The sequence below is a fragment of the Candidozyma haemuli genome, assembly GCF_002926055.2.
Source record: "Candidozyma haemuli strain B11899 chromosome Unknown H_2014730914, whole genome shotgun sequence".
Classification (NCBI taxonomy): Eukaryota; Fungi; Ascomycota; class Pichiomycetes; order Serinales; family Metschnikowiaceae; genus Candidozyma; species Candidozyma haemuli.
The window spans coordinates 254,275-265,736 of record NW_020289907.1 but is presented as its reverse complement, the minus strand read 5'-3'; the positions used below and the strand labels follow the sequence as shown (position 1 = coordinate 265,736).

The 11,462-nt window shown below is 44.6% G+C and overlaps 4 protein-coding genes across 4 annotated transcripts; 3 read left to right on the top strand and 1 right to left on the bottom strand. All coding sequences in view use genetic code 12, as the record gives it.

Moving 5' to 3' along the window:
* Positions 1-4,073: 4,073 nt before the first annotated feature.
* Positions 4,074-5,567, top strand: RAX1 (Rax1p; the record flags this gene model as incomplete). Its single annotated transcript, XM_025488270.1, has 1 exon — positions 4,074-5,567. One exon carries the CDS (start codon positions 4,074-4,076, stop codon positions 5,565-5,567), a length of 1,494 nt encoding a protein of 497 aa, XP_025342932.1.
* Positions 5,568-5,741: 174 nt separating this feature from the next.
* RPL19A (60S ribosomal protein eL19) lies at positions 5,742-6,797 on the bottom strand (the record flags this gene model as incomplete). Its single annotated transcript, XM_025488269.1, has 2 exons — positions 5,742-6,306; positions 6,790-6,797. The coding sequence occupies 2 exons, from the start codon at positions 6,795-6,797 to the stop codon at positions 5,742-5,744; spliced, it is 573 nt and encodes a 190-aa protein (XP_025342931.1).
* Positions 6,798-8,397: 1,600 nt separating this feature from the next.
* CXQ85_004655 (uncharacterized protein) lies at positions 8,398-8,709 on the top strand (the record flags this gene model as incomplete). Its single annotated transcript, XM_025488268.1, has 1 exon — positions 8,398-8,709. One exon carries the CDS (start codon positions 8,398-8,400, stop codon positions 8,707-8,709), a length of 312 nt encoding a protein of 103 aa, XP_025342930.1.
* A 1,059-nt stretch (positions 8,710-9,768) lies between these two features.
* On the top strand, positions 9,769-11,445 carry ADE2 (phosphoribosylaminoimidazole carboxylase; the record flags this gene model as incomplete). Its single annotated transcript, XM_025488267.1, has 1 exon — positions 9,769-11,445. One exon carries the CDS (start codon positions 9,769-9,771, stop codon positions 11,443-11,445), a length of 1,677 nt encoding a protein of 558 aa, XP_025342929.1.
* Between the last annotated feature and the right edge of the window lie 17 nt (positions 11,446-11,462).

Here is an 11,462-nt window from a genome sequence, read left to right as displayed (position 1 = left end):
GTTTCGTATCTTTGGACTGACTGCTGTCGGTGACGCTGCTCCTGCTGCTGCTCCTGTTTCTGTCGTTCCCTCGGGTTTTCGATTCCTGCCTCGCACAGTCATACCAAAAATGCCTTGTGGCTCCAGGCCACACAACACTGGGAAGATCTATAGAAGTGTTTAGTATATTAGTTGACATTTGGGTTCAAATGTCACTACCTACCTTCATTTTTTATTTTTCTTAATCACCTTGGGGCACTTGGTTGCTGGTGTTATCAGTGTATCTGTGGCTGATAGGTGTGTTATCAGTGGGTGCGAAAAGTGCCAAATTGCCGTGCCGCTGTTATCGAGAGAGCACATGACACTGGTTAATGGGATATTCTAACCAAGAACGTCGACCTGGTGGTTTTGTGGATTTTTTATGAAGAGTGAAAAAGAAATGGTTAGAGAATAAACTTTCAGGCGGTCCCAGTGGGCCTATCCAGTGGGGGCAGGTCCTCCTGGTGGAGGCCAGTGGAGGAGGCCAGTGGAGGGTAGGAAGGTGAGTTTTTCACTCCACTCACCACACATAATCCTCCACTACGCAACCAATAATAACTCAAGCTCCATTGAACCATTGAAGTCTCTGTACTATCTTTCTCCACTTAAGAGACTTCCCTCATATTACCTAAATTCCTTGACTATATCCAACTACCTCTTGAACTCGAGCGCTGTTTCTGCGAAAAGTGCCCCCAAACTGAAGGTGCATTTTCCTCTCTTTCCCTCTTTCCCTTTTCCCTCTTTTTTTCTGGCGCCCCGCGCTCGGTAACTCTCGCACGATTCCGGACTGTGGGGGAATTCCCGAGTTTCAGGCATCCCACTGGAACTTGAAACCTGAAATCAATGGAGTAAACACGGACGGAGGATAAATGGAAAGATATTAAAAGAAGGGATTTTGTTACTTTTGGCGCTTAAAAAATAAGGTGGGTTCCCTTCAGCCCCGCCTTCCCCTCGTCCTCAGCTTCATCTATTCATAGGTAAAGTATGTTTGGCTGCGAAATTTGATTAACCTTCGGCTGCCTCCATCGTTGATTACACCTGCTCTGGGAAACCCAGCCTTTCTTGTGTCTGTTAATCCCCTAGCCTTCCTCTCCCTGGCCATGTCTTGTCCTCTTGTGCTCCCATTGGACGGGGCCAGGATCCGTAGTCCGCCAATAGCCTGCCATACATTGGTCGTTACCTCGCTGTTCACCTCTTTGTTTGCTTCCATTGACAGGTTTCAAGCCATTCAAAGCCCCCAAAGCTCCACAAAAAGCCCCCGCGGTTTCATTCCATCCCGCTTTGTTCAAAGTGTAACCTGGATGATCCCTCGTTCTTTGTTGCTATCATTGGTTGCTAAAGCCGACTCCACACTTGGAGGCTTAACCGGGAAGTAAGACACTCAAGTCCCCGGTGGAGGTAGATAGGGTAATTGCACAAGGGCAATGATAAGCTTCTGGAGCGCACAAAAGCAAGGGAGTTGGGTGGGATGATAAGGACACTAAAAATAAGCCCTCCAGCGTTGCCGACTTAGCTAGCATGAAAGGAGTCAGGTGTAGGTTTGAGTAGAGGAAGGTTTGATTGGCTGAAGAGGTCAATGGGATCGGGAGGGAGAAGAGGGAGGAGGTAGTAGAGGGAGAGTGTTGGGCAGGACATCCTAGAGGATAAGACTTAGAAAAGACCTCAATGCTTCTTAGATAAGACCTTCATTGGACCACATGTCGAAGCCAATTTAAAGTATTAAGGTTTGCAGCCATTTATGGTTCCAGCAGTAGCCGCCAGAAATGGGAACAATTGACGGTAAGCATTAGGGGATATCCGAAGAAGAAACGGTAGCTCCCCCCAGTTCATTTGACCGTTTTGGAATATAAGCTCGTCGTCAATTTCCCTTGAGTGACCAATCTTGTCCCAACAATGAACCAACTATAACAGAAGCAATTAATCAGCCCAATTGGCCCCATTACCAAGAGCCTTCTCCAGAGCCTCCCGCCTCCCAATCCAATGCACCTTCTCCACCTTCACGCCCAACACCGTTCCACATTGGCTGCAATCCCGGGTTTTGGAGCTCTGGCTCCATTCAGCCAACATAGCATGACAGAGAGGCTTTATTGTGGGGAAAGGTAAAAACACGTCAAATTGAAGCATCCTCTACGAAGGCTTGGATCAGCCTTTGGGGACCTCCGAACTTTCTATTTCGGGTTTGGCGCTGCTGGTGGGGTGAGGCTCAAACGTTGAAGATGTCATGTCACGATTTATCACTGTTACCGGCGTCTCCGGCACGGTTTAGTGAAACTCGTATTTTCTTCGGGAATCGACGTCCGGAAAAATTGGTAGCTGTGGGTTAATAAGAGGTTTTTTGAGGTGGTGGGTACTATAAGTGTTGAGGATGGAAGTATAGGTGGTTGAGAAGAAGTTATAAGGCTTGTGGTGACATGCCATGCGGCTCTAATGGGTTGGAGACTCTTAGATTGGGCATTTAATTAGAAGCTATTTCTGTCTACTTTGATTGGGTAGTTTTGGCTTTTGAACGGTTTCTATGCATCCAGAGCAGACGGTTGATTTAAGTATTGAAGTTTCATTCGTTTGGATATGTTGACGGAAGTTTGTCACATTGGTGCCGTTAGCTTGAAGATGAGGACTATCAAGTGTTTTATGGCTGTTTCATAGCACTTGAAGGGTCCTTCCTTGTCATTTAAGTGGCTCTCATGCTTCTTTGGTGTTAGAGAAGTGTATTATGGTCTTGGGTTGGACCGGTTGGTGAGCCCAAGTGGTTACAGCTACCTATGTGACAACGCGTCTTGGAAAACGACTACTACTTTTTTACCGACCTTTAACGTTCTGGTTGAACCTTATCTGGCTAATAAGTTTCATTGTTGATGATCTGGTCACATCTGGAAAGCTGGTGGGTCTTGACCATTGGATGTCATCTTCAGATGTCCTCACTTTCTTGTCCAGGTTTAAGTTTTTTTTTTTTTTTTTGCCTTGAATTAAAGATTCGAATCGAAAATTTTAGAACTTTAACGTCCTTAAAATTATGCTTTCCTAAAAACGTCTTTTGTAATTTTTTTCAAGTTATTATTTATCTTATACTTTCCCTTTCTTCTGAAGACCACTCTATTCTTTCAGAATATACGTGCGATTTGACATTTTGCACCCAAAAGTAAAACTATATCACCGCCATAAATGCACCCAAACCAGAAAAGACCAAAATAAAACAATCTATGGAAATAAACAGCTATTTTAAACAACCACATTGAGTTTATATACCAAAACAAGCGTTTTATTGGAATCCACCAATGGCCATACCAAAGTCCAGTCTAGACCCTTATACCCTCACTACACCCAATCAACCAATCCACTCTGACCACCCAAAACACCTATCCTCCAAAATCACCTCAAATCAACTCAACCACCACCATCACCACCACCACCGACTCCTTCAACAGCCTTGACGGTGTTGGCCCAGGGTACTTACACGACAGTGGACCGTTCACGGTATGCAGTAAAAGCAGCCAATGTCGTCAAAGTCCAGACCATTCGGGCACAGCAAAAGCCGCCCAGATCGCCCAAAGCCCTCCAATAAGCTTCTTTGGGAATTCTAATAGTACAATTGTCATTTTTGAAAAGTCTTCATTCAACCAAACGCAATCAATTGGACCCTTCACATGGGCGCAAACTGGCTTTCACATACAAGTACATGAAACCTCACCCAGCCCAAGTCCAGCCAACTCCAACTAAACCAGCCAAAACGAACCACCATACTAAACAACCTTTTACTACCCGAACGACATTCCTGCCGCTCTTAACCTTCTTCCCTTAAACCATCGCTTGACTCTTCTACGTTCCCACTTTAGGGCGAATGTGGTCTTTTCGCAGCCATCATTCTCGTATGCCACGTCCACCACGGCCCACTACCATACGACCTTGCAAGAAACATACTACCACCACCAAAAAAAAAAAAGTACATCTCTTCGCTGCTCTTCCCTTAACCTCCTAAACCAAATAGACCTCCCTTCCCTTCGTTTTCTTTGTCTTGTGGCCAACACGCTTTTGTGGCTCCTGCACCGGCAAGCACCATGTTTACCTCTCGCGATTCTCCAGCATCTTCATCACTGGTAATCTTTCCCAACTACCAGCCTGATATTCCACTACGGTCCATGTCGGAGAAGTTCCAGGCTGAAAAGCCTAACCAGCACTATTTGCTGAACTTGGACAATTTGAACCAGACGAATAATGCCGTGCACTTGTCGAGACTTCCGACGTTGGGTGAAATCCTTTCAAATAAGACGAGGTCGCCTGTTAACTTGTACACGTTTTACTTGTACATGCAATATATTGAAAATAACGTTGACCTTTTGGACTTTTGGTTTGACCTTATTTCTCATTTGAACCTTTGCAAGCACTATGTCAAGGGTCTTCGAGAATCCATCGTGAGAAGCTCTAACCACTATGCTAGTGGGACGCCTTTCATGGGCCACGACCAGAGTCCTCGGAATCTGGGAGCTGGAAGCCCTCAAAGAGACTCCTTTCCATTGACTGAAGGTAGCAAACATAAATCTGTTTCGCTGTCGATGCTTTTGGACCTTATTATAAATGATCATATTTTGGAGGACAACGACTCCAACAGACTTTCTCAGTTTCTTCGAGGTGAAATCAACTTGAACGATGTGGATCCCAAGATTAGGGAACTTATTGATAAATATCAGGACGACGGTGGCGTCGACCCACCTTCTCCCATTGTCGATAACGCTCTGTATGGAAGCCCAGGGTTCCCCGATAAAAGAGTATCTTCGAACTCTAAACTCCTAGACGATTCTTTCGATCAGAGCAACACTTCTATTGGCTACGCCCAGCTGCCACAACAAGGAACTACTCAAATGCATCATGGAAAGACTTATGCTTCACTCAGACGTTCCTCGATCAATCCATCTTTGCTCGAAAAGATCATAAGAGACTCCAAGCACAGTTCAGGTTCCTTCATCACGCGTAATAACTTGAGGGAATCATCTCACAACTTGTTGCTTAAATATTTTGTTGAAGATTCTGAGAAGAACCTTAATCTTCCTACGAAACTCAACAACTACATCATTAACGCTATCGAAGTCGAGGGCAGAGACGATCCAGATGTGTTCAATGCTGTGAAGAGATACGTCTTCAATGTCATTGAGAGCCACTACTTGCCTAACTTCCTTAACTTCGTGGCCATCAAGAACGTGAACCGGACCATCAATGCTCGTATTATTATCGGCTTCTTTTTCATTTTTGCATCTTTCTGGATCGCTTTCACCTTAATCTTCTTGGACTTATCCAAGGGCTACCGTGCCGTGATCGTTGTTTCGTTCCTCATTGGCTTCTATTGCCTTGTTTCTTCGGTATACAGACTTGATCCGCTACTAGCGTTGGCGGGTTTCAGTGAGTCTTTCATACCGAAGCAGTCATTCATCAAGGTTCACGATCGCTTCATCTACAGACTTCTTCTTAAGAGATCTTTATGGGTGCTGGCGCTTATTCTTTTGTTCACTGCCATTCTCACCATCGTCTTCTGTCTTGTGCCGGGAAGACGACTTTAAGCTATGAGTATTATGCCGTCACCATTTTATAAATAAATAGATCAGTCACTAGACTTTCTAATGGATATTTGGGAAACTACAATAACTACAACAATTGATTCGATATTGGTCGTGTGATTAATGTGCCACCGGATCTTGAAGATACAAAAACTATATGATTGAGAAGGAGAGTGTTTAAGCGTCGTTCAAGAAGGCCTGTCTCTTCTCCTCGACTCTCTGGGCTCTTCTCTCTCTGGCAGCCTTGTTTCTCAATCTTCTGGCCTCGGCCTCCTCCTTCAAAGACTTCTCACGAGCAGCCTCGGCCTTAGCCTGAATGACGTGCTCAACCAAAGCTCTCTTGTGCTTGAAGGCGTTACCCTTGGCAGCCAAGTACAAGTGGTGGTACAAGTGTCTGTCGATCTTACCGGCATCTCTGTACTTAGCCAACAATCTTCTCAAGACTCTCAATCTTCTCATCCAAACAACCTGGGTAGGCATACGGGCGTTCTTGGTACCCTTTCTCTTACCGAGACCCATGTGTCTACCGTTTCTCTTGGACTCGGCCATGATTCTGGCAGAGGCTCTAGAGTGGGAAGTCACTGGCTTCTTGACAATGGTACCGTTCTTGTAGAGCTTTCTGATGGCACTACGAGAGTTAGCGGAAGCCAATTCAGTGGTCTCATTTGGGTCCAACCAAATCTTTCTCTTACCAACACCAACAACGCTGGCAGCAAGTCTCTTCTGAGTTCTGAGGTTAGGCCTGGTCGGTTAGTATACGTTTTCAAAAAATTTTCGGGCCATTCAAAGCTTGGGACTTCTTTCTGTTACTGGTCTGGTCATTTCAAGGGATCATCTTGGGGGCTCATTCAAACGGTAATTTGGGACAGATGGGATGGGAGTTTTCACAATCTTGGAATTCCAGCATCAAGGACGCTTTCGATATCACAGTAACAGCAGGCAATTTAACGCTTCAAGAAACATACATTTTGATTAGCTGACTTTAGAAGATAAAAAAGGGAGCAAGAAAATTTTCAATAGAGGTTTTTTTGTGAGGGCAAAAGCGAGGGCTTACCTGCAGGTTGGATTCTTGTTTTTTTTTTATGTGGGCAAAATTTTATGTATGGGGGGAACAGCCATAGTGTGCGCACAAGATGGGTGGAGGGTAATGAGTGAGCGACATCGAGGTGCACGGGTGCGAGGAAGAGACACTCTAGGGCGCGAGCCCTGGATGCATGCACGTGACGAGACCATGGTTAATTTCTTCAAAAATCTTCTTCCCTCCAAAAACCCCCTTCCCTGGCATCAATGGGTTTTTCATTACGTATATAATGGTGGTTGTCCTACTCTTGTTGTGTAGTCTCCCGAAAAACCTCGTTTAAAGATACCACAGGTATGCGGCTGAAAGGTTTACCATAAACGGTTGCGAAAAGCCTCCCATTAAGGTTCTCCCAATTAGACTTCCATTTAATATTTCCCGAAAGGCAGTAAGCTTTTGAAAACATTCTCTTCGTCGCCGTTTTCTTCCGCTGCCAAGTGCTGTACCGCCCTTGGTGGTGGCTTTGCACAAGCGTTGACTAAAAAAAGTTGATCGCAAGAATGGGACATGAACAAAGAATGAAGAATGGGATTGTCCAGCGCCTCGAGGAATGTTGTACTTTCATTATAAATAACAATATTTTTTAGACCCATTAGGCGCTCGAGGACGTGTTCTTTGTGTCCGCAGGGGGTCGTTGGAGGCGGTATGGACGTATTGGGATTTCTTGGGGGCACCGAAGTGTATTCTGTTTCTGGCAATTGTCTTGTTTGGGACGTGTTACGGTGATTATTAAATAGGAGTGGGCGAGAAGCAAAGGAGGCAATTGTAAGCGTTAGTTTTTGGGGGTTTTAGGTTTCTGTATTGTAGAGAATTGAGTAGAGGATGAATTGGGGGCATGTGAAGATGTAGAGCTGACTGGAGTTTTATTCGAGATAACTCCGAGAGGCTGGTTGAAGGTGGTGGATGGTGGATGTGGCTGAATATTATGTAGATATTTCTGGTACTGGAGCGTTAATGATGTGTGGGTTGGCTCCCTGATGGCTCAGTGTTGTATTAATTTGTATTCAACGTAATGGATTTTAAGTAAGGACATGCTTGGTTTAATTTTCAAAATTTTTTTTTTCTGGTTGTTTTCTTTGATTTTTAATATTAGTCGAACTTTTATGACAAAGTAGGATGCTGCCTCTCAGTCCATCAACACTTAAAAAGAATACATGAATTAATTTCTTTCAAAGAAAGAAAGCACATGAAATATCACCAATTCAAAGAGACTACCGTGAAGTGTATTTAAGAACTCAGTTAAAGTTTCGTTACGTTGAAGTATCTACCTAGTCAGAATTTGTGTTTCGGCTATCTGCCAAGAGGTTGAACATCTACCTTTAAAAAAAAAAAAAAAACATAGAAAAAAAATAAGGCTACCTATTCCACGGCCAACGAATTCAGATAAACAACAATTGAAATACCCATAAACTATGTTTTTCACTACTAGTATCTGAAACCTCATACACCGTTAGACATACCATACCAATGAGGCTGCCTAACAGAGACCATCCAGCACTTCCCAGTTACTCCAACGAGGAAAAAAAAAAAAAGAAAATTCAAAATCTACCACCCAAAATTCACCCCCTAATTAAAACCCTATTCCATACAAAAACCAATTATTCACTCTCCCTTTTCTTTACCTCTTCCTTCCAGTACCTGGATGGCTGCGAAAAAGGGCCCATGCATATTTTGTATGGGCGCGCAGCGAAGCTCATCGCATCAAAGTAAATCCATATATCTCCAACCATCTTCACCTGAACACTTCATTCGAAAATGGCCAAGTCGTTGAGAAGCAAGTCCAAGTTGAGGGCCAAGTCCATCAAGAGAAAGGGCGAGTTTGCCAACTATGCCAACGAGAGAACCGCTCGTCTTGCTGCTAAAGCTAAGGCTTTTGAAGAAAAACAGAAGAATCAGAAGGACGAGGATGCTATGGAAGAAGAGCAGGAAGAGAAGCCCGAGGGAGAGGCTGAAGGTGAATCCAAGCCTGAAACTGAATCTTTGAAGAACGTCAAGACTTCTGGTTTGAAGAACACCAGTAGGATCAGAAAGAGAGGTTTGAAGAAGAGAGGCCACACGAAGTTCTAAGAGATTTCGGTTCTTTCGGTGGTTTAGGATAAATGGAGGCTTGGTATTACATAGATCTACAGCATAGGACTCTGGCTCATCGGGCATGAGCTGATGAGAAGAGACTGGCGGTCGTGGTGGACAGTTGAGTCCACACACCGCTCATAATGAAAAACATAAGTCAATTTTGGATATTGTAGGGGAGGACGAAAGTTGAGGGGTGAGGGGCTGTATGGAATTTATGAGAAGATTGGATGAAGAAATGGGAGCCTGTGGGTTGTTGGAATAATGGCTTTGTGATGTTATGAGAGAGTTGGCATTACCAATGGGAATGACAAGGTTGATTCTATCACGTTCAACTCAATAGGTGAAGGTTGGACTCTCCAGTCATAATTCAAGTTGTCTCGAAGATTTTCAGTTCGAACTGCTAGCTTCTTATCTCTCATTCACTGCCTCATGAATTATTGAGATGCTTCCTTGTTTTCCAGCCATCACCTCTAAAATCTGCTTCATTAAATGATAATCAATTTTGATACTATTTGAAATCGAATGCCATTCATTTTCATATCTAACTGTTACATTATCTAAGACATGAGTCGTAGACACCGCTTATTTGACATACTCTGCTCAGTAAAGCAATGAGTCAACCCCACCACTAGTTCACCAACAATGCCCAAATTTTCCCTATATACCCACAAGATCCATACAAAAATACCCACTAAATCTCAGCTCCTTCCAGACTCCTCCTGCCTTTCACCTCCACTTCCTTAACCACCTCCATCAACCTGTCAATCAGGCTAATTTTCGCAGCCATTTCTAGTACCCTATAGTCTACAAACACACCACCCATTTCCACGCCCAGTGCTCAGAAAAGCCTAAAAAAGCATCCAAACTACTCCAAATACCACTCTTACCAACCTCCATCTCTGTCCTTCCTCCTCCCTCCCTCCCACGCTCCATAACCACCATCGTTGCTTCCTGACTCGCAATGCCTTATCGCCTGCACTAACCATCGCAGTGACTCTGATCGCATCTCTAATCTTCAACTTCACTACTTCTTCACAAATCTACCACCACACTATGGACAACAAGACCATTGGAATTCTCGGCGGCGGCCAGTTGGGCCGTATGATTGTCGAGGCTGCCCACAGACTCAATATCAAAACTGTGGTGCTTGACGCTGCTCATTCGCCTGCTAAACAGATCAACGCTTTGGATGCCCATGTGGATGGGTCGTTTAAGGATGTGGATGCCATTACCAAGTTGGCCAAGAAGTGTGATCTTTTGACCATTGAGATTGAACACGTGGACGTGGAGGCCTTGAAGACCGTGGAAAAGACGTTGAACGTGCCAATCTACCCATTCCCAGAGACTATTCGTCTTATCCAGGATAAGTACCTCCAGAAGACGCATTTGCAGCAGCACGGCGTCGATGTGGTGGATTCTGTTGCTGTGGAAGAGAATACCGAGGCTGGCCTTGAGGCTATTGGCGCCAAATTTGGTTTCCCTTTCATGTTGAAGTCTAGAACTATGGCCTACGATGGTAGAGGTAACTTTGTCGTGAAGAACAAGGAGTCCATTCCAGAGGCTCTTGAATTTTTGGCCAACAGACCTTTATACGCTGAAAAATGGTGTCCATTCACTAAGGAATTGGCTGTTATGGTGGTTAGACTGATTGAAGGTGAGGTTTTCGCTTACCCTACCGTTGAGACTCACCACAAGGACAATATCTGTCATCTTGTGTATGCTCCAGCTAGAATCCTGGACACTTTACAGAAGAAGGCTTCTCTTTTGGCCCAGAACGCCGTCAAGTCTTTCCCAGGCTGTGGTATTTTCGGTGTTGAAATGTTCTTGTTGCCAAACCATGAACTTTTGATTAACGAGATTGCTCCTCGTCCTCACAACTCTGGCCACTACACTATTGATGCTTGCGTGACTTCCCAGTTTGAAGCTCACGTCAGAGCTGTTGCTGGGTTGCCATTGCCAAAGGGCTTTTCTAACTTCTCCACGACAAACACTAACGCTATTATGCTTAATGTTCTTGGAGACAAGAAGAAAAACGGTGAGTTGGAAATTTGTCGTCGTGCTATTGAGACTCCAAATGCTTCCGTTTACTTGTACGGTAAGGAGAGCAAGCCCCAGCGTAAGATGGGTCACATTAATGTCGTTGGCTCCTCCATGGAAGAAGCTGAAAGCAAACTTAAATTTATTATGGGCGAATCATCCTCATTACCAAAGGAGGTCGAACCTAAGGAGAAACCTTTGGTCTCCATTATTATGGGCTCCGATTCTGATTTGCCTGTGATGTCTGTTGGTGCCAATATTTTGAAGAAATTTGGTGTTCCATTTGAACTTACCATCGTTTCTGCTCACCGTACGCCACACAGAATGTCAAAGTTTGCTATCGAAGCCGCCCCTAGAGGCATCAAAGCTATTATTGCAGGTGCCGGTGGCGCTGCTCATTTGCCTGGTATGGTCGCTGCCATGACGCCATTGCCCGTTATCGGAGTCCCCGTTAAGGGATCCACGCTAGACGGTGTTGACTCCTTGCACTCCATTGTCCAAATGCCAAGGGGTATTCCTGTGGCTACAGTGGCTATCAACAACAGTACGAATGCAGCATTGTTGGCAATCCGTATTTTGGGTGCTTATGATTACAAGTGGTTGGACGAAATGAGTCAGTACATGAACAACATGGAGGAAGAAGTTTTGAACAAAGCAGAGAGACTAGAGGAAGTGGGCTACGAAAAGTACTAGATGTGAAAGACATTAGG